We start from the raw sequence: 24063 nt of genomic DNA, 5'->3' as shown, positions 1-24063 counted from the left end.
ATACGATACGTTAGACCATAAGACGGAAGTGTCAAATACGTGCGAAATTTAAAAAGTCAGTTTAACTGTCATGTACGTGCAGACTTAAGTGCGAAAGGAGATTTCAATTTTGGCAAAATTTCAGTAAATGCAGATTTATTAATTTAAAACTTGAAATAAATTTTCATTTAATTATAAATATGTAAAAAATAAATCAGTAAAATGAATAAATGAGAACGTATTTTTTTCAAATATTAATGAAGCAATATATAAGTCCGATATTTAATACAAAAAAATTGTAATTTCCTCTTATATTTTATATATTTTGTGGATGTACTTAGTGTTATTTAAAAAAAAATATGCAGCAGATCAATGGTATTGTGTTGCTATATATTTATTTAAAAAAACACAAAAAACACAATACTTTCGGTCACAAAACCAACTTCATACAACTCTGAATCTTTATAAGTGCGGTTCACTACTCTGACAATCTGACAATCTAAAGAACAATTCAAATTTGAAATTATATATTTCATAATAAATACATTAATTTCTATAGGTCTACTCGTCCTGTCATCGCTTATCTGTTTTCTTGTCTTAAAAGGGATATTACTTTAAATCGCGTTGATTTATGGCTCCGTCTGTTTGGAGTGGTTAGATTCTTTTACCTTGACCACCCTCTCTTCCCTAATCCATAACACACAATCCCTATCTATCCCCTTTTGATGTCCACACCAATCCTCACTCTACCTCCTAACCTACCCCCACCTATTAATCTTCTAATTCAATGATATTCATTGCTTTTATATTATAAAAATAACATTTCTTGTTAAGAATTCGTAAAATATTGATATAAGCATAATAATATTTTTTAATAGTATTTGTTGCTTTTTGGTAATGATCAAAATTTTTATATAAACTGCTGAATTCCTTAAATTTTTTAAATTGTTCAAAGCGTACTTATAGTTTAGCATTGCAATGACACACAGTTATTAAAGTTTACTAAAACAGAGTTTAAGTTTTTTATATTAAGTAAAAATAATGCTAGTTTGTTAAAAGAATATTTTTATGGTTGTGAAGACATTTTTACTACCTCATCTTAACGATATGCTAACAACAAAAAGAAATTGTTGCAAACAATTTAAACTACAGCAAAAAAATATGAGCACAGCTATAACAAAAGGACAAGACAACTTGTATATATAAACAGTATTATTCGTTCGGTCGGTCATAAAAACAAAAGTCATTTTGACCAGCAATAATAATGGTTGTACCAACACTGCAGTGCATCAGCGCTGCTACCCGAAAAGGCTAACGTCATTCCAGCCAATAATAATTCCAATTGCACTGCTGTGACAATTTCAACAATTATTACAACAAATGTGTGTGTATTACAAAATATTTTACGATTCTACAGAACAATGCACTATGCGGGAGTAACAATGGACATGTCAACCAGCCACTAACATTTCTAACTGTTAAAATCCCAAATTTTTCTGCGAAGCATACAAAATTAAATAAAAATAAAAAATTTATTTTCTTTGCTTGAGTTGCATTTTAAGTGCCAATGGCTTGGCTTGGCTTGGCTTGGTTTGGTTTGTTGCAGTTTTGTTTTATTTTTCAGGATTTTTATATGGCGCACGATGCACGTGATGATGGGTAATGATAATGCTACATGAGTTGACTCAGTTACTATTGGTGATACTGGAGACACTGGTGCAAGTGTGCACTTTTATAATTATCTTTTGGCGGAACATTATTTGGCCAATATAGACGACATGACTAAGTCATTAAAACCAACAAAAAGTCAACTCATAAAGAATCAAATTTAAGAAATCAAATGAAGCGTTTAAAATCAAAATTGTACTAAAAAAATGTTATCACTCTATATTTATTTAATAGAGCTTAATAAACCCATAAGATATTACAAAAATATTAATGCAAATTTCGTAAAGTAAAATTTGCTAATTAATATCAATTTGTTTATCAATTGTTTTTACAAAACGTCTTAGGAAAAAACTTTCCTCGAATCACGTAGCAAATTTTAATATAATTTATCATTTTAATGGCACTAAAAAACAACAATTAATTAACAAAGCTAATAACATTTTTATCGAATCACAGACAAAATTGCTATTGTGTGCTTGGTTTCTATAGATACAAATATAAAGAGATTAATACATTTTATTTATTCGGCATTTTGTCAAGTGATTATGTTGTTAATAAAATTAAACCATCGCAACGAAATGTAAAATTTTTTTTTAATTTTTATAAGATTTATATTTTATTAAAATTAAAATGATTTATTTAAAAATATAAGAAAATGGGAAAATAATGTAAAGGAAGATAATATAGTTGTATATCTATCTATATGTACACTACATTGAAATTAAAATTTTATTTTGTAGTGGAAAAAGCCATAAAACGCTGACTACAATTTGTGATATAATATTTTGAAAAGGTAGACCTCCTACTGGGCTTATGCGGTATCGTAACAGACAAGTTTAACACAAGTGTATCGGATTGTGGATATATAAAACTGATGAGAAAAGAAAGTTCTAAAGTAATTTACACTTAAAAACAAAAATGACGATTTTAAAATTTTTGACATTTAAGAACATTAGTAATAAAATTATAATAAAGAAAAATGTGTTTAAGAAATAATAGATATAATTTAGATTTTTATAGCAGATATTATATATATTGTTTTAAATTTTTTGAATTGTTACGACGAAAATATTCCTAATATTAGGAATTCTCCTGATGAAAACAAGAGCAAATTTGCCGAAATACGCGAAATACGTATAGAAATATACTGATAACAAAGATCGAAATAAAAGTTAAAATTCTGAAAAAACTTTAACGACTTTAACTTAAATTAATATTAAAAATATTTTTAATAAATTTTATATATGAATTTCTTTAATGTGTACTAAATGTTTATATATACTAAAGGAATATTATTTTGAAACGTTAAACTGTTTGAACTACATAATAAATAAAAAATATTAGGTTTATGTACAGATATATAAAGTTAAGCAAAAATTTTAATTGTCACACATTCATTTTGAATTTTTGCTGGTTAGAAAACACCCATAAACACATATACTCTCAGCATATGCACCTACTCAGCTACACTTCTTGCAAATATGCGTACTTGTTCCACTACAAACACATAAATTTGAACTTATTGATCCCATTGGAGGTGACGATTTCATCTCTTCAACTCAAACTAGTTTATTATTCTCTCCATTTACTCCTGCCCACTTTTGATTTCGTATATATATAAAAAATCAATACATTCTGATCCTATTGCAATCTGGGTATTCAATCTATTACAGTCAATTCACAATCCTACCTTATAAATTGTATAATTGGGTTACTATAACAATAATTGGTTACATGATCCTTAATAAAAAAAATTGAATATTTATATTTCTATAAGACGCTTCCTCTAAGATGCGAAATATGGATGCAATGGAAACAAATTAAACTAACCATTTGTGTAACTACTTTTAAATTAGTACAAGAAATCTGACAGGAATCTGCGCGTTGTTTTAACACCTCCCAAAACTGAAAATTTACATTAATGGAATTTAAAGAGTTTATGCAGAAGAAAATGTAATGTAAAAGAAATATATCTTATATTGAACGAAGAAATAAGACTCAATAAGGTAGGTTCCAGAGATACAGTTTTATCTCTAAAAGGGACACAATAGATTTTACGAACCGCTCACAATTATAATAATAATTATCTTGGTGGATTTGTTTATTTATATGGAATGTTATTTAATGAAATTATATTATTGTTATAGAAATATAAACAATATAACAATATGAAACTGCTTAACTTTCATCGGCGATCGTATATACTATACGATAGAGCCAAAAAGTAGTTAAAAAAGTAGTCTTTAGTAACTAAAACTAGTATAGATTTTCATTTAATCTATATAAGTAACATTTTAGCAAGTAGAGCTGCGATGTATGCAGGTAAAATATTAAAAAAGATATTTCCCATAAACTCAAATTATTATAATGAAATATACTTTGGCGAAACTGATTTAATTTTCAAAAGCTAATTAACTACTAAAATAAAATTGCAACAGCAATATAAAATGACAGCTAAAACTTGCAAATTCTTTTTCTAGAAAATTAAAACCAACCATACCATACTATTCTGCAGAAGGTAGTAGCACCATCATTTAATAATGCCGACTCCACTGTAGTGAGATGAAACTAATTACGTGCAGTGTTAGAGCGAAGTGAAAACTACGTTAAAGTGACAACTTTGTTTTGATGTGCGGGCATTACAAGTGATGTCCTTTATACATCTACTACCCACTATCCACTACCCACTACCCACTGTCCTTTTGCTTTTGCACTTCCCTACAAGTTTTCTTCGCATTTTTCTCTTAAGTTTTTTGCTATTGTTTTTGTTTTTGTTTTTGTTATTTCTTCTACGCTTCACAGACATTAGCACTTTTTGTTGCAACGTTTTAATATCAACATTAAGGTAATTAGTTTAACATTAGTTTGTAGTTTGTTTTAATGAACAAATTACAATTGCCAATGACAGCATAGCAGTAATGCGAAAATGTAATGGCAAATTTTCTCCAAAAGATTTTAGTATATAAATAAGTATTGTTGTGCTTCTCATGCTTAAATGTCATTTTAATTAAATTCAATTTTATTTTATTGACTAACACTTACCAGTTTTAAATGTTCCCATCAAACTATCAGAATCGGCACCATGGTAACAACCGTACATTGATTTACCAAGTAAATCTTCAGATTCGTAACCGAATAATTTTAGCATTCTACAAAAAAGAAAAAACAATTAATATTTTAAAGAAATTAATATTAAGTTCATATTAAATAAAACTAACTTGTCATCAACATAAGTAAATTTCATATCAAGTGAGTGTTTGGTCAAAAATGTAGTTGATCCAAGTGGTATTTCAATATTTGATGGATGTGGTATAGGGCGACCAATTGCAATAAGTACACGTTCACCTTTAGTATTCACAACCAAATGTCCAGTTATATGTATTACCTATATTAGATTTCAATAAAGGAAAGTGAATAAAATATTTTAAATTATATTATAATTTATTGTTTACCTTATACGATGCACTTTTAATATTAATACTACGACCTCTACTTGTAAGAGTGCATTTCAAACGTACAAAGAAATCACGATGATCAGTTGACAATCCTTCCTCTAACAAATTTTCATCTTTGATTTTGTCTAAAATTCCATTACGTTTTATATTAAGAGCTTCTTCCAGTTCGACATGATCGCATTGATGGCTATATTCCCAGATTTGTTGTCCTAATATATCAATCTGAAAGTACAAAATTCAATACAAAATTCATTATATTATGTTATTTACTTTTCAACAGAGACTAACCTTAGCAATGCCCAAATATTCAGTTATATTATCTGAAACATATGTGATATCACCATCGTTAGAGAGTATAATTAGAAATCCATCAAGAGTTTGCTTCAATAGTTGGGTAGCTTCAGCACATTTAAATAAATCAAATGTGGAGCCATTATTGTCTTCAGTTTCAGTTTCTACTTCTGTACAAATTGCATCAGTAGAGTCTTTTGCAACGTCAGTATCAGATTTAATGTAAGTCGTTAATTGTTGAATTTTGGGAACTATAAAATTTATATTATTCAAAATTATGTTTTATTTTATAAAATATTTACATAATAATTACATAAGTCTAGCATGCCCCGTATTTTCAAGTTTGCAATTGCAATACGCATAACAGAAGCCTTATCCAATTGAGTAATATCTTCTTTTTTTAACGGTAACACCAGAGCCAACTCACTAAAGATTTCAGTTTCACGTGAACGCCGAAAACGGGCCGCGTCACGAGATTTCTCCTTACGCTTCTCATTGTTCCTATAAAAAATATTTAAAAATAATTTATTAATATCAAAAAATATACTGCAAATTAGATGTTTTCTAAATTGGAAAAATAATTATAAATTTCGAAAATTATATACTATGTAGTTATAATTATTTCAAAATTGCAGCAGATATGATCAGAGTTAATAGATATGACTAGCAACTAAAAAACCTGATTTCCTCTTTGTTCTAGAATAGGTAAGACAACTGACAGACAATGAATTGAATTCTTACAGTACGTCAAAGTACAATATTAAAAATATAGAATTAGAATTTTTTTTAATATCTTTCATGCGAACAGAAGCCACTCCAACTTTAACTCAATAACGGCATTCGAGAATCGAAGGACGCAAAAGGACCCAAGTAGTTTCGTGATCTACTTCGGCTAATCCTTCATTTCAGTGGGGCCACTTGTTGGACGGTGCGCTGTCCCAACGTCTCACAATATAAAAAAAACATAAATATATCTACAAACCAGTCTAGTTTGTAAAAGGAACATTTTCAATACTTAAATAAATGTAGTCTTAGTAAACGAAGTAAAGAAGTTCTCCGGTCTTTTTTAAATAATAACATCTCTTTATTTTAAAAACACTACAAATTATCAGTAAATATAAATCAAGCACTATTTCTGAAATTATACTTAAAATTATAAGTATAAAGATATTTAAATGATTGATTAATATTAAAAGTTTGGTGTAAGAATGACACACATATATATATAGTCTATCCTAGATTAGGTTAGGTTATACCGGCGATCCTTAGTGGGTCCTCTTAAACCTATTAGCCCAGTGTTACCTCAAATATTTAGGAAAAGTCAGGATTTTAAACCACCTAGAATCTTTGGCGAAGCATAAAATGCTATTTAATGTCCGGTCCAGTAATTGGTCAAGATACTCAAGAAAGGGGGCTTCTAAAGTATTGAGTCGCCGCCGTGCATGAGCTGGGCAAAAACATAGTAGATGACAGGCACTCTTATCATCTTCCCCACAGCTGCCACAGCTAAACCTACCAAAAGACTGATATATCTACGGGGTATCTCAATGGGAATTTTGGATTTCTTTTTATCGGAACATGGCCAGATTGCATACTAGGGCCATACAAATTGTTACGGTAATTATATTTATGTGTAAAAAAAGTAGATTGAAAGATAAGCGAATGCTATATAGTTTATCTAATTATGGTCAAAATATAAACGAAGTTGCTTAATAATTTAATATGACTTGCTATTTTATGTACATCGAATATTATATTCTAATTAAATAAGAAAAATATGCAGCTGAAACAGAAGAAATTCGAATAAAGGTACGTGCATAGGTTTTCGTTGTTTGCTCGATTCCTTGACGATCATGTGGAGCTTAAAACCATTACTGCCAATAAAAACCCTGTTAAAAAATATCAAAAACTAATCTATCAATAAATTATTTACGCTAAAAGAGAAAAGTACTTTACCAGAAGTGCAAAACTAGAATAATTCTGTTCGTTTTATTTGGTTTAAGAGTATTGTGCACAGTGAAATCATCCCAGAAGTTAACACTGTGAACATATTATCTGAAAATTATATGTAGGATTGTAGGACAGAGTTCGACGAGATCCATCAGAATATTGAAAACCAGAACAGGTTTTTATTGCATAAAATTAAAATAAATGTTGTGGATTTTACTAGTCTCCTAAGGTCTGGAACAGACTGTATATTATTAATATTAATACAATCGTGTGATGAATATTGAAAAATACAAATAATAAATACAAATACAAATAATACTATTTATTGATGGATAAAAGGAACTCCTTGAACTCACTTAGCTTTTATAAGTGAATATGTTTAACATATTATACTCGAGGATAATAATGTACTCGATTGAATAGTCAGTGTATTATATTTTCATTCCACTGTTCCTCTATTTATATTTTACACAAAGGGTTCAATATTTTTAACTAACCTTATATATAAATCTTTTAATTTATTAATATTTTAAATAAAATTATTAAATAAATTACATATATTCATATGTAAATCAGAGAAAGTGCGAATTTTCGCATTTGCGTCACAGTTTAAATCACGTCCACAAATCGTGTTTATTGATGTAAAAACGAATGCTTCAATGACAAGTCACCGACGAAAATCTGAGGTCCAACAAACATTAAAGAGAATAAATTAATATACATCTAGACAATTTTTTTACTTGTATATGAAAATTAATCAATTAGGAACCATGAAAAAAAGTAACTCTTACGGGTATTTTACTGACTATAACTTGTTGGGTCATTGTTTAGGGTAACGGGTGCCATTGAATGTCTACATACAAGTGTATTTGGTTTTATAATTTGTATATAAAGCGTGAATACGTCCACAGCATGCCAAATTCGAATAATTCCCAACACACATGCTCGCAAAAACGCAAATTATTATTTATTTTTCTTTTATTTATACTCATTTAAATTCAAATAGGGTAATTTTTCAATTCATCACGTTTGTGATGGCTTGGTTTTCAGAGGGGAACGCTTTTACGTTGTTATCGTACTGGAACGTGAAAAGCAAATGCTTCCAATACGTCAACACCAAAACAATTAAACTTTTATTCCTAACTTAATAAAATCTAATGAAGCTTATTTAAATATTTTATTGAAATCTAAAAGTAGAATGTTCAAGAACTTAATTCAATCTCTAAAAGATCAAAATAAACTTTCTACACTCAATTCAATAATAAGACTTATTATCAATACTACAACTACAAATACCAACTACATTTATCCAAACTTATGGAATAACTAAAGAGATCTCTCAAAAGTGTAGAATCTTTACATTCGGAATAGATTTCAGTATTTTGATAAAGAAGAACTCACGGATAGTTTAACAAGTACAACATTTTGTAATATGTAGCGACTCCGATATAGAATCAAATATCGCTCACAACTACCACCGGAATTCAACAATTTGCTCAACTCCAGGGTAATTATATGGCCCATAGTATTTGAAATATAAAAAATATATTGTAAATATTAGATATATGAACTCAATTCAAAATATATTATTAACCATAATTTATTATATTCGTATATAAATTTTATTAGTTAAGTTATTATAATAAATTTTGAATAATTTAACAGCAAAGCTAGTATGACAATACTATTAATTTTTTTTTTTTAACTTATTTATTTATATATTATAAAAAATTAAATTAAATAACAAAAAAATAATATTTAACAAATCATTGAAATAATTGATTTGGCTTGAAGATTGGACACACACGAACCGAACACTGCGATGTGATTAATGAACTTGTGCTATTTTCGGTTTTTTGCAACACGTGGCGTAAGTTCCCCTTTTCTTCTCAGGATGACTGTATTTCAGGGACCGAAAATAACAGTTATTTTAAAATTTTTTATGAAAAAAAGCAGCAACAAAAAGTTGTCTAAACTCTTATTTAAGTAAATAGTTATCATTCTAACAACTTTTATCCTTAATATTATGCATGCTTTTTATATTTGTGCTTTTTAAAATAAAACTCAAAAAATAATAATTATTATATGCCTTTTATTTTTTTCGCGCAGCAATAACTCTTAAAATTTGCTTCTTATTTTAAAACGCACAAATAACTGGTATACTTGCGTTATATAATATAAAAAGCAAGAGTTATTTTTAAAATGAAAATATAAAATGCAATTTTCATACAAGGTAGTTGTTTTTGCAATTCCATAGAAAATGTTTGAAAAGGTTGGTGTAGGTAAAGATTTAGTTCAGTTTTTTGTTTTTGTATTTTACATACAAATTTGTTCTCCTACAAAATACGAATGTAAATACAAAATATAAATGCAAAATACAAAAACAAAAAAACTGAACTAAATCTTTACCTGCACCAACCTTTTCAAACATTTTCTATGGAATTGCAAAAACTACCTTGTATGAAAATTGCATTTTATATTTTCATTTTAAAAATATCGCGCAGAATTTGCGCGATACTCTTGCTTTTTATATTATATAACGCAAGTATACCAGTTATTTGTGCGTTTTAAAATAAGAAGCAAATTTTAAGAGTTATTGCTGCGCGAAAAAAATAAAAGGCATATAATAATTATTATTTTTTGAGTTTTATTTTAAAATGCATATGATAACAGTTATAAGATGATTTTTATTTTTTTTATGATAACTGTTACGGTCCCTGCTGTATTTTGATAAATATTTATAGCAGCTTTTGGTCTGTAAGATAACAGCCCGAACTATATATATCCTAATATAGTGAATCTTTCTATATACTTAATAATTAATCTTGCATAACAATATTGCTAAACTATTATATTGATCTGTCAATTCATTACCATTTTAAGTCGATAAGTCAATGTATATTTTAACAATGGAAAAAATCAAACATCATTCAGTGATAAAATTCTTAACAGAAAAAATTATTTAAAAAGCAATGGAAATTCATAACGAAATTATGAAAATATTAGTTAAAATTTGTCCTTCAAAAATTTCAATTATTTATAAGCGGGGTTTGAAATAGATCGTAGAGGATTCGAAGATCATTGATTAACGAAAAGTAGAAACTCTAGACATTTTATATATCATGATGAGCGATATTTTATATCAAGTTTTGGATTTCAAAAATAAAAATAATTTATGGCCACTTTATCACGATATTTGAGAATCGAGTCTACTAACATGATCGTGAATGAACATAACAATCTAAGGAATGAAGTGCACTTGGCTCTTGGATTCTGAGTATTCGAGCTCGTATTCCAAAATCAACCAAAAAGGTATTAGTATCAGTTTATTGGAATGGAATTTTGTTTTTACATTAGTCTTACTCAACTGAATAAAGAATAAAGAATTAAATCTATTTATTGCTGGAATCTATTAAACCAATTGTAATTTTTATAAAAAAGATCTGGTTTACAGAAGAAACAAATCATTTTTCATTAAAGCAATAGTAAATTATAATTTTATATATTAAATCTTATATATCTACATGTCCATATATATATGTTAGTCAGTAAACTGACAGCCTCGGTGGCTATGTAAATAAATAAATAATAATAAAGAGGCAATAGTCTTCTTTAATAACATTTTAAGTAACATTCTTAGAGCTTTCTTGTTTTTTTCTAAAATTATATTCAGATTTTCAGATAAACAAAAAAGGCAATTCTAAAGCTTGCCAATTTATATTTTGTATTTAACTACAAAAGAGGCAAAAATGGTTTCAATAAAACTTAATTTAAAAAACATAAACATGTCATTGAATTAAATTTATAATATTTTTAAAACGACCAATTTAACCAAACAGTTGTGCACTGCAATAAACAATAAAAATAAACAAAAATCAGAGCGAAACAACCTTTTTTTAGAGATAACCCCAGTCGTGACACTGATATTTGAATTAAATGATTATAAAATTTATTGCATATAAAAAAAAAATTTCAATTATTTTATAATAATTTTATTTGGTATGTAAATGACCTTTTCTCGATTAAACATATAATATGCAATAAAAATAATATGTAGTTTGTTACTTGCATTTTTGTAATTTTATAATTTTATAATTTTATAATTTTGATTAAAGTTCAATATCACCAAAATTAATTAAAATGTTTTTAATTAATTTTTTAATTTACTAAGTTTATGATCTCAACACTGAATTTAGAAATGCAACTGAAAGAGTGATATTGAAACATGAAGCATGAAACCAATTCTGTGGGTTAACTGACCTATTACAAAATTACAACAAAATTATTATATATACAGCTGTACAGCTAAAGCGTAGAACAGTGGAGGCGTGTAGAATCTCACATTGAAAAGGGCCAAAAGAAAAGAATTTGCAGGACATTTCAAATTATAATAACATTTTTAAAATCATATGTTTTTAATTATATTGATGGGCCTGGGACAACTGACCCCTCCTATTATCCCTCTCTCACCACCTTCAATATAGAACAATTTTATCCAAAAATAAAATCATATTACCATAGATATTCGTCGTTTATTGCTGCCAAGAAGAACTCGTGAAACTCATTCACGTGAAAAGAATTAAATATGAGGAGATGATCATAAGATTTGAAGGGGCTTATGCACAATTCTTGTTAGAGATAATTCACACATATCTTTAAAAGCGACATACAATGATATATGGAAGTAGTTTGACAGAAATAATTTATACATAGATAATTCAGTTATTTCTAAAAAAATTGGTTCGAGATCATTAAAATGTTATATTATAAATAATAATTAAATTGTTATTGAATAAGTAAGTACAAGGTTATAGGAATAAATTAATAGATTTTTGCATACTGTATAATTATTGTCTTTTATATAAAGAGGAATAAATGACTACACGATATTTATAAACGATGTATATGCATACATTTTTGCACGTACAATGCATAATTTCTTAAATTAAATACAAAAAAGCAAAAAGAAAAAAAAACATTTTACTAAGAAAATCAGACATGTTTCCTTGCCAATATTCTCACTAAAGTGGATTGGAATGATATATATTATAAAAGCGAATAAAATTTATTGACAACTTAATGAAATAATGCATTTAGATTGTTATTGTGTAAAATTTTTTAGAAAATGATAAGCATTTTTTTCCTCTTATATGTAACTTTGTTTATAATTCCTAATTTAATTTATAACGTTTTAATACCATTCATAATATAGCATATTTAATACGACGGTTCATTGACATTTTTGTAGAGTATATATGCAAGTGCGAATGTCATTAAAGTTCTACACAAAAAGCTTAGATAAAATTATTGTCTATATCACCTACTTGTTCACTATATCTATCATTTATAAGAGAGTATTATATATATATTTTATGAAGAGCAACAGGCACATGTTTGACTCACCTAGCAACAAGAAAAGAAAAACAATTTAAGAATAACATAATTCAATAAAACATAGAGCTTAATATACCCAAATATGTTACTTTCTGATATTCAGAGAACCCAATGTAGCAACAGATATACATTAAAAACAAGAACATCCAATTTCAATAAAAAACTAAAAAATGTGAAGACATATTTTAAAAATACAATGACAAAATTAATTGCTAACAACCAGTGAGTGTATCGCAACAATGTATAGATAAAAATGTTATTTTTCAATTTTTAATCAGTAAACTTATTACCTTTACAATTAATACGTGCCGCACGCGTAAAGACCTATATATTTTATACTGTCTTTATCACCTAAAACGACAGACAAGTGAATCAGACGTAGACGTATTTTAAAATAGGAAACAAAGATAAGTAACCATGACCTGTGTGAGTTATATAAACTATAGCGGATGTGCAAAAAAATGTTTTTTTTTTTAAATACAACCATTGAAGTAAAATTGTAAAGTATCTTAGGTGAATCTGTATTAAGCAGAAATTTCCTATTTCCTATTGCAAAAAAATAGAATGCAATTAATCACCAATACTTTGCATTATCACATATTAGTTACTTAAAATCTCTATTAATATAATGTAACTTTAACTTAAAGAGGGAGTTATTAAAAGAGGAAGAACTTTAAAGAACCACAGGGGATTCAAGTCACTAATTATTATTATTAATTATAATAAAATATAATGCAATAACTAATGCAAGGCAATATTAAAACTTTCAATATTTCAGATATAAGGAAAGCGCTTTAAATGCGTAATTTTAAACTTAGATGTAGATATAATCTGAGTACCCAAATAGTTATGATGTCAAAAAGATAGCGAACACATTAAAGATATCATAATAAACGCTGTTAGAAAGAGATAATAGTTGAAACATGGATTGATCATTACACTTCAGAGTCCAATCGAAAAACAACTAAAAGGGCAAACATCCAAAGAAAGCGATAAGATTTTAGTCACCATATTAATTTTACCTCGATTATTAATTTCGATTATATTATGTTATTTTTAATATTGAAAAATGAACCAAATGATCAAACCAATGTACCATAACACAACATGTGGATCATCACAATGCCAAAATTGAACAATGTTAATTCCATATCTACTGTGTCATCAAACTACCTGTCAGCGATTACTACTTGTTAGCTGAATACCTTTAGGAATGAAATTTGCCTCCAATAAAGAAGTAATTCCCGAATCTGAACCCTATTCCGTGTACCCAAAAAAAGCATCGAAATGTTAGAGAAGCTTTTAAAGAAAACTGTTATTGAATAAAATCGAAATTTGTCTTATAACTGCTCTTTTATTTACATCCTATAATAGTGTATTCATAATGTTAAGTAATGTATTTACACACGCATATAATATATATGTATATACTTTATAAGTACTCGTATATATTTTAAGTTCAATGGAATTACTATCATCTGTTAAATACTGTCTTGTTTTGGGTTAATAAGTAAACTTTAAAGACAGTTTCTAATAAATTTAACATTTGAATAATAAATTGAACTCGTATAAACTAAAAATGCAATAATTATAATGCAAAGTCAAGGTATGTAATAAATAAATATTTTATATTTATAAATTAATACTTCACAATACTTAATCTAAAGTATTAAAAAAACAATTATTACAAGATATATTAATATATTAACAATTAATTTAATCTAATTTAATAGAATTAATGTCGATTTAGGAGAGTGCCAAATATTTATTGTCAAGAAATGTTATTTGGAAATATATTACTTTACTACCAGACATAGCATGCAGTCATTTTTCAAAACTCAAAGTAAATAATAAATAGCTTTGAATACAAAATACAAAAACACAATATAGTTTTAAAATATCAACAACAATCAACAGTTGCACTTACAGTCCTATTAATAAAACTAACGACAATCTTAAGATGTAAAACTTTCACTGCAGATAATGATTTTAAAATAATATTTATATTTGTTTTATTTTTATTGCTGATAAGAATCGGTAGAGTTCTATGTACGCGGAACTATTAGATAGTCCGAGGTCATCAAAAAAATGAAATATATATAGAAATGACTAGCATTAATTTTTATTCAACGATATCGAATGAATTTTATTTATTTAATATAAAAATTCTTCTATTAATATAGATACAAAAAATTTAATTTTAATATCAATAATAAATTAATAAAGAGTTACCTTTAATAAAAAAAAAAGAAAAGTTTATGAAAAGTACATTTAAAAAATATATATGTACATATTTAAAATTTGTATGTCTTTGTATATTGGACGAAGTCAACTGTACAAAGTTCAATCCGTTTTTGTTCGTCATAATTACAGTTGCAAATTAAAATATTTAAATAGTTTTTCCCATATACCACAATTATATAGATTTACGTTAATAAGTGGAATTTTTACTCTCCACAAAACAAAATTACTATTCAACACATGCTATTATTATTTGTGACTATAAAGATATATACTGCATAATAATGACACAATTAGACCTTAAAAACAACCAGAGAGTTGTTTACAAACTAATACAAAATAATAATGTCCGTCATACGAACTTATTTAGAGGCACTCATTGAAGCGCCATTAATATCAACATTTATTAATTCCACACAAAAAAATTTTTACTGGATCGAAGGCAAGGTTTCCAAAGGCTGCACGGGAGGAGTTTCAAATTTATATACTTTAAATAATATAAATATAAATATTAACTATTAAAAATAAATATTAAATATACCCTAAAGACCATTAAGAGACCTCTACTTTCTGCAACTTGCTAATAACCGATGGAAAGCACTTAAGTCATGTGCAGCTTCCCGGTTAACATGGTCCACCTATAATAAAAATAGATTCTCGGAACTCATTAAAAGAGACCGCGTGAACACTGCAAGGCTTACTACAATTCTTTCTGGTCATGAGAAACTGCGCGTTCCCCATAACGCTCACTGCAGAAGTTGTGGAAACTCGCAGAAGAAAGAAACCATAATACATTTTCTATGTGAATGCCCGGCTTTGGCGTCCAGAAGTTATAGGTTCTTAGGAAGATACTTCTTTGATAGTTTATCAGACTGTTTATCGGTGAAGACGAAAGACCTACTAAAATATCTAAATTCGGCGGGTTGGAATTAGTCTCTACTCTTTAATACTAGGGTTCTTGAGAGGAATGTGGTAGCAAAACGGTGAAAAATCGCTAATTGAGGTACATGGAAGTTATCCAATGGCCTGTCACTGCAATCAACCAACCATAAATATATAAATATACTTTATATACTTCATCAAAATAATTTGGTGTGAGTCAACAAAATGAAAGATCCATACTTAACATATAAGTTCGGTTAGGTACATTTACCGGAAGGCGCGCAAAGTAACATCGATACCGGATTGAATTTAATGTTTTAAATTGGATTAAAGTGATTATTGAATCATCAAATGCCAAACAATTTTACTAATATCAAAACATCAGCATTGGTCGTACTTTTTCTCATTAAAGTAGTGCATGAGAAGGGTATCTGCACTGAAATTTTTTATCAGTAATAATGTTTATACAGAGGTTTGAAACCTCTTCTTATTTAAAAATAAATGTAACCGGATGAACGCGTATCTACAAAATATCATTGGTTAGTAAGTAAAATAGTAGAAATATTTTTATTGTACTATAAATCTAGGATGATTCTTCAGTATCAAATCGGTTCAATTTATAGAACAGACAAAATTTTATTAAAAATAGAAACTTTATCTGATGCATTAAAAGGTGTGACTATACTCAAATTATTCATAACATAAAAGGAATTTACGAGTAAATGTCAAAATATACTTATAGTTATATTGATAAAAGTATTAAGAGATACGACATAATGGACAACATTTTCTTTGACTTCTTTGACTAGGTCATGGTAATAATACCGATAGTATGTTTGATTAATACTGTGAGCACAAACGCGAAACCGGAATCCAATGCGTTAAAACAATCTCAGACAATGCACTTAGATAAAAAATTAAATATTAATATAAAAATACGAAATTTTTCATATATTTGTATGTTTGTATGTTTGTAATCACCTGAATAAACATATTAACTCATTTTTAAATTTATTTTTAAAATCTTGAAATTTCTGTATTTTCTATATTTTTATTTATATAATAACAATTGTATTTTATCAAAAATAAATATTTGTTATCTCTCTTGATAATTCATGTATTAGACTTGCTTTCACAAAAGTAAAACCAACAAGAAAGCAAATATTCTCATGAATTTCTTTGGAAAGGAAATTGTCAAACGATACCAGTGGCAATAGACATTTTAAAATATCCGAAACAATAATATGTAAACATCATTGGAATTTCAAAAAATGAAACGTACTAACTTCTTTTAACATATAGAAATCAGACAAATGAGATATATACTTCAAGTTTGCAATTTGCAATGTAGCTAACTCTCTTTCCTTGTAGCATTCTCTTCGCAAAGCTTAGAATCAAAATAAGTGGACAGACAAACAAACATCTTTCGAATCATCTTTGTAATCAAGATTTACCAAAAATAAGTTTTAAATAATACATTATAGGTATTATAAATGCCTCGTTTCAACCAGTTTACCTAAACTTTATCCTTTTTAAATATTCAACGGCAACTTACATAAAGTCTTCAATATCTACAAATTGTGTATATTGGCATGGTTCTTGATTATTATAGGCATATCCATAACAGTAAGCATAAGTCCACGGTTGATTTCCTTTACACGGTGCCGAAGGTGTAACGTAAGTTGCATCGTTAGTATTACTTTCAACACTTCTATTACCAAATTCCTTTAAGGATGAGCTATAGAAGGGTTGAGAAACTACACTTTGAATACGTTGCTGATCTGGATACACCTCTGATGCGAATAAATCCCTTTGAGATTGTTGTGACTGAAATTGATGCTGCCGAAATTGTTGTTGCTGAATGTGTTGATGTTGTTGAATTTGTTGAATTTGTTGATATTGTTGAATTTGCAACTGTTGCTGTTGCTGTTGCTGATATTGTAATGGCTGCTGTATAACTGCACCACCAGTTGGTATTTGTCTCTGAAAAGTCTCAAAATATTTTGTATTTGGAGAGCACTGATATTGCGCATATGATTCACGCTGATAAGGATGATGACGTAGCATGCCAAAGTTATTATTATTCTGACCGTTTTTGCCATTATTAAAAGTTGTTGTTGATATTGAAGCACTTTGTGCATAAAAATGGTTAGATAAGTTAATACATTGCTCATTCGTTGGGGAAGAGTTTTGAGAAAAATTTGTCGGTGATCTACTATTTGTATCGTTATAATAATTTAAAACTTGTTGCTGGTGCGATTGCTGTTGTGGTTGCTGTTGTTGTTGGTAACAATTCTTTTCACTTTCACATTGATTATAGTTTTGATAATCGTTATCATCATAAAAACTACTGTCTTCCTGTGGAAAATTACAATTCTCCCAAGAATTACAGCCACTAAACATATTTCACGTTTTATGCATTTATAATTTATATTTTAATAAATGAATTTTTATTTATTGAATAAAATTTATTTTTCGCCGTCAATAATTATCAAATATATTCCATATTATAATTATAAAATGGAGATAAATAAAATTTCACAATTTTAAAGCGTTTTCTTAAAAATTGTGACACGATTGCGTCGTCCATTACCCACGGCGTTATAGTTTTCAAATGAACGAAAACTTGAATAATTTTAAAATTAATATTACCAAATTGTTTGAACTTAATCCTACCAAGATATACAAGCAATAACAAAATGCGAACAAAGTTAATTTAATCAAACGTCTTTGTATTTAAAATTAAATAGAAGCAACAATAATTGCTGTTAAGGAATGCTTCACACACTTAAAACTTGAATCAAGTAATTCACAAAAAATCTGAAAAAAGTAGTCCTTATCTTCATTCAGACTTCAGAGCTGATATCATTGATAAGATATAATTTTGCAAAATAAAAAAGTTTAAAAACTTTATGGTTTATTTTTATTTAAAATAGTATTAAAAGTAATGTTTTTATATTATTGCGATATCAAACATGCTTCAAGTCGGCTGACAAGTAAAGCATATGCGTAAATTATAATATTTACAGATCAGTGATAAGTTGACAGCGAAAATTTATACTTCTGTACAAAAGGGTATATGAAAATGTGGAAATGTGGAAATGTGGACTAAGTGCGAAATAGAACTACTTTGTATATTTTCATATACCTATATTTAAAAATTTAAATACTTTAATTTAAGTCGTGTTCTATAACTAAACAGTTTCTATTCAAATATTTATATGTTATTTTAATGGAGGGAGGTAGGCAACTAATCTTTGTAAACCCATCTTCGATATCCGATTTTGGAAGTGTCATACGATTGTCAAAGAATATAAACTGATTAAAGTGATGCTGGTAATTCTGAAATAAGAAGCGCACGTCTCACTTAATAGCATACTGAATCAGTAGATTGGAAGACATTTGAGAACACCACTCTGGAAACGTATCCTTACTTTTATCGCGTTCTATATGGGATCTATTAAAACTAAATACCTAACGTAACCTATTTATAAACTGATTGAGGTGATGCTGGTAATTCTGAAATAAGAAGCGCACGTCTCACTTAATAGCATACTGAATCAGTAGTTTGAAGACATTTGAGAACACCACTCTGGAAACGTATCCTTACTTTTATCGCGTTCTATATGGGATCTATTAAAACTAAATACCTAATGTAACCTATTTATAATTATAAACTGATTGAGGTGATGCTGGTAATTCTGAAATAAGAAGCGCACATAGCATACTGAATCAGTAAATTGGAAGACATTTGAGAACACCATTCTGCAAACGTATCCTTACTTTTATCACGTTCTATATGGGATCTATTAAAACTAAATAAACGTAACCTAACGCACAGTCTTGAGAATAATGGGAGAGGTATATGTATCTTTTTTGAAGCTTTATACTACTTAAACATCAAAATTGTTCAAGAAATGCGTGCTTTATTTCACAACACAATAACACTTACAAATATGAATCAAATACGAAGTTTTACATATTGTCACAATTTCCACTATCAGATGCTAGCTATTTTATTTTAAAAGATTGCAACTTTTTCATATATTAAATATCATTTGTTGTTAGGCAAAACTTATCTATGTTTACAACTGAGTCAGATATGATTTTGGCAAACATAAAATTTGCAAAATTTGCGAAATAGCATTATAACAAAAATGTGTGCATGTGAAAACTAAAAATACAAATTAAAGATTATATTCTCTAATTTAATTATATAGCAAAATTACCCATACTGCAGTTATAATAAATAAAAAATGACATTTATTTATTGTGAAAAGTAAATAAACATTTATTTAAATATTCATACAATTTTAAGAGATTAGTTCAAGACATTTAACTAATGCTGCTAGTTTATAGCTCTTGAATAAAACAATATATGCTAAAAGCCTTGAGTCCGATTTATGCTCTACACTTTTACAGCACAGCAAACAATTAAATACTCGTTTTAGTGAAACGAAAGATATATGATTGAAAACAATTTAATCTAGTATGCTTAAAAATTATGAATCACGAAATCTTTGGAAAGAAAACAATCTCGTAGTGTTCTCACAAATAAATTTAAAAAATATTAAGCACACGTGGATCTACAAACATATAATTATCTCACAATAAAAACAAGTATCTAACAAGCAGTTAGATACAGATACGTTTAATTCGTCTAGGAAAATATATACGAACTGCTCTCAGATGCATTGAAAATAAAAAAGCACACGGTCCTTAACTTATATAAAAAGTAAATATTTTGAATAAGCAATAATAACGTACACTCCGTTTCACTTGAATAGCACACTTCACATATTTAATTTCTTTTCTTTATATCTTTTAAACTAATGAAATAAAACAATTTTTTTTTAGATTTTATAGGTAGTGTGATTAATAATCTTTATTATAAAAATAAAAAAACTTGCATTTTTTCAATAATTTTTATATTAAAAAATGACAAACTAAATACGTATATAAATAGCATAAAAATTTCGTTTCACTTGAATAGCACATTTTTGTTTTTTAAATAAATTTAATTATTTTATGTACTAGGGACAGTTTATTTATTTATTATTAAGGATTAATTTGTTAAAATTAACATTTTAGTAATGAGTTGAACCTCCCTTGTTTAATATAACTTCATAGATCCTATCGGGAAGTGAATCATACAAAATTTTAATATAATCAAGGGAAATTGTAGCCCATGCTCGTTGAATTGCTTCAATTAGTTCAGTTTTTGTTGAATATTGTTTTCCAGATTCATACACTTTTCTAGCCAGCCATCCTCAAACATTTTCTATTATGTTAAGGTCCGGCGAGTATGGTGGCCAGTTCAGAACAACAACATTTCTGGATTCAATGAACGATTTTACAACACGAGCAGTATGTATTGGGGCGTTGTCTTGTTGGAAAGTCCACGGCAATTGTCCAAAAAGATTCTCTAATGAAGGAAAAGCTTTTTCTAAAACTCCTTGGTACGATTTTGCGTTCATAGTTTTGTTTAAGAATTGGAGTTCACAAGTGCCATAGTAAGATATGGCTCCCCAAACCATAACTTCGCCCATTCTACTGTGTAAACGCTCCAACTGATGAGTTTCTTTCCTCAAATCATGAAAATAATAATTGTAACCGTCGGGCCCTTCCAAATTAAACTTTTTCTCATCAGAGAAAACAACGTGATTCCACTCCTTGCTCCATGACATGTTGGCACGGCAAGAAGTCAACTGAGCTTCTTTATGTATAGGGTTAAGTGGTGGCTTTTTATTAATTTAAGCCGTTTTAGATGTTGGGCATTCGAAATAACCCGCCATACGGTAGTTTTGCTTGCATTGACACCAGCTTTTAACCTTATTTTGTTAACCGAATCATGCGAATTCGAAGCTTGCCTCAAAATAGCCCGCTTATCTGCATAGTTGAGGACGCTTTTTACACGGCCTTTCATATTTTTTCCATAGTTAAGATCATTTTGAATGAAATTGTATATCACTTTTCTGCTTCTTCCGATTTTTTTTGATATTTGAGTTACAGACAGGTCAGAATCAATGAAGCTTTTTATTTTGACCTGTTCTTCGTTGGTTAAAGTATTACCACGACCCATTATTAATTTAAATCGTCACACTGTATTTAAAACTCACAAATAAATAAAAAAAACTTAATATTGTGGTGAGCTGCTACTCATAAATTAAATTGGAAACCAAATGTGCTATTCAAGTGAAACGAAATACATACTAGTTATTGATGCAAATTCAAAAGAAAATAACGGGAAAATTTAACGGTACATTTCTGCAGTACTAATTTTTTTTGGAGGAGACTACATAAGGAAACAAACAAAAAAACCCAACAATTATTACAACAAAGTCATGAGATCATTGATAGATAAGCAAATAATAATGCAAAAACGAAGTGTGCTATTCAAGTGAAACGGAGTGTATATGTAGATATACATATACATATACACATACTTTTCACTCAGTAACCAATACTTATATAAAACATACGTAAGTGATGAGATGACGTTATTTTTATGTCATTGTTTTAATAGCTTAGAAGTGGGAACTTAGTACATTAATACTTAACAATAAGAACTTAATAAAAAATTAAGTGAATAAAACAAAATTTCACATCGAAGTAATCACAATTTAATATTGTGATGAAGATAGAAAGATCAAAATAAGAGCAGTACTATTTATTATTTAGAATATTCAAATTTTATAATTTGAACGGTAATAATATTTAAATTATACACGGAAAAAGTTCAAGATTAACTGCTTCTTGTGGAATTAGTAATTCATTAATTCAAACTTACATTGATCCTTTGTCAGAAAATGACATATTAATAAGCAAGTTGATTTTTATTAAAAATGAAGTTTTGTTACCCCATACAACGTATGGAGCAAAACTAATCCCTAAAAGATGTTCACGTTTATTAGGAGCCCAATAAAATATTTTTATTATTGACACAAACAGTCTAATTGCAAAGTTAAGTTGCTCTTTTATAAACCGCTAATTTCCCCCTACTCACCTACGTCTTCCCCATTTGGCATGCAATCTCTTCCGCGCACATGAAAGGAATTTGCCTATTTGAGCGAAAGCTTCTTCGTGATTGCACCAACTTTAAGCGCAAGCCTGACCGCAAACCGTTCTCCGTTTCTGTCCTTTATGACAATACCAAGATCACTCGTGTTGTCGAGTACCTTTTGTCACTCATCCGTAGGTATCTCACCCTGCTTCACGACCTCCCCCTGACCTTGTTTAAGCCTTGCACTTTAAGCCCCTCCAATACCTGTCCCTTTACTTTAATGAGTGGGACCAAAATCCTCACGTCATACCCCTTTATAACCGTGACTTTCGTGACTGGTCACAAAGTTTACCGCTAATCTCACTCCCGCTCTTGCGCTATAACCCCACTCCCTTCGTTATCGCTCAATCTCCCTAAATTATGCCCTTGCTTTCTGGCTTAAATGAACCTAGCCCACTAAGTATAAAGTCTCTTCTATGATTACTGAAATGAAGTTTACACACTGCTGTGGAAATCTTTTCCAATTCATTTCTAAGAGGTGGTTTTAGTGGGTTCAAGTCTCACACTATGGCTTTCGATGCTTTCACTTACTGCAAAAAAAACATCAGTAACAGAAAAGGTTTCCTTTTTTTAGACGACATATTGGTTCTTTTCTAACCAATAGACGTTTCATTAAAAACCATAGGGTAACAATTGAAGGTTATCCGTTTAAGAATTACATTTTAAATTATGGGAAATGGCATACTTTAGACTAGTATATTTAAATGCTTTACTTCTGCTGTTGGTAAGATAGTCAGACAACGATTAACACACTAAGTTCTATTATAAAAATATCAAAGGTATCAAGTAAGATATTATTCTTCCTTACTTTAATATGCTTGTTCTTAAATAGGGTTTGTAGTTTAGATAGTTGCACCGTACATATAGAAGTATGCTTGGTTTGCTTTTGTTGCGAATCATGAAACTCCGATTAAAGTAATGGCATAATTGTCAATGAAGAGAGACTGTGTGACATAAATATAATCTTACAGATGATGTTATGATATGTTCTGAATAATTCTAAAATGTTTAAATTGTAAGTTTTCATCTAATAAAAATATAAAATTTATTTTCACAGTATGGTATATACATATAGTGGTTAGTTTATGGTTAGAAAGTACAAAAATGTATTTCAAAAAATTCATTTAGAAATAACATTGC

The 24063-nt window shown here is 28.4% G+C and overlaps 1 protein-coding gene across 1 annotated transcript in view; it reads right to left on the bottom strand.

Moving 5' to 3' along the window:
* Positions 1-18265, bottom strand: part of LOC119681749 (protein similar) — a 46786-nt gene extending 28521 nt beyond the window's left edge. The window contains exons 1-6 of the mRNA XM_038095023.1: positions 17416-18265; positions 5707-5894; positions 5391-5644; positions 5100-5324; positions 4866-5032; positions 4690-4796 (exon numbers count right to left, since the gene is read on the bottom strand). Coding sequence (XP_037950951.1) covers positions 4690-4796; positions 4866-5032; positions 5100-5324; positions 5391-5644; positions 5707-5894; positions 17416-18263 — 1789 coding nt within the window. The 5' untranslated portion in view covers positions 18264-18265. The remainder of the gene's footprint in view (positions 1-4689; positions 4797-4865; positions 5033-5099; positions 5325-5390; positions 5645-5706; positions 5895-17415) is intronic.
* Between the last annotated feature and the right edge of the window lie 5798 nt (positions 18266-24063).

The sequence above is a fragment of the Teleopsis dalmanni genome, chromosome 2 (assembly GCF_002237135.1).
Source record: "Teleopsis dalmanni isolate 2A chromosome 2, ASM223713v2, whole genome shotgun sequence".
Lineage (NCBI taxonomy): Eukaryota > Metazoa > Arthropoda > Insecta > Diptera > Diopsidae > Teleopsis > Teleopsis dalmanni.
The sequence above is the reverse complement of the archived record's forward strand: the minus strand, read 5'-3'. Positions and strand labels throughout refer to the sequence as shown.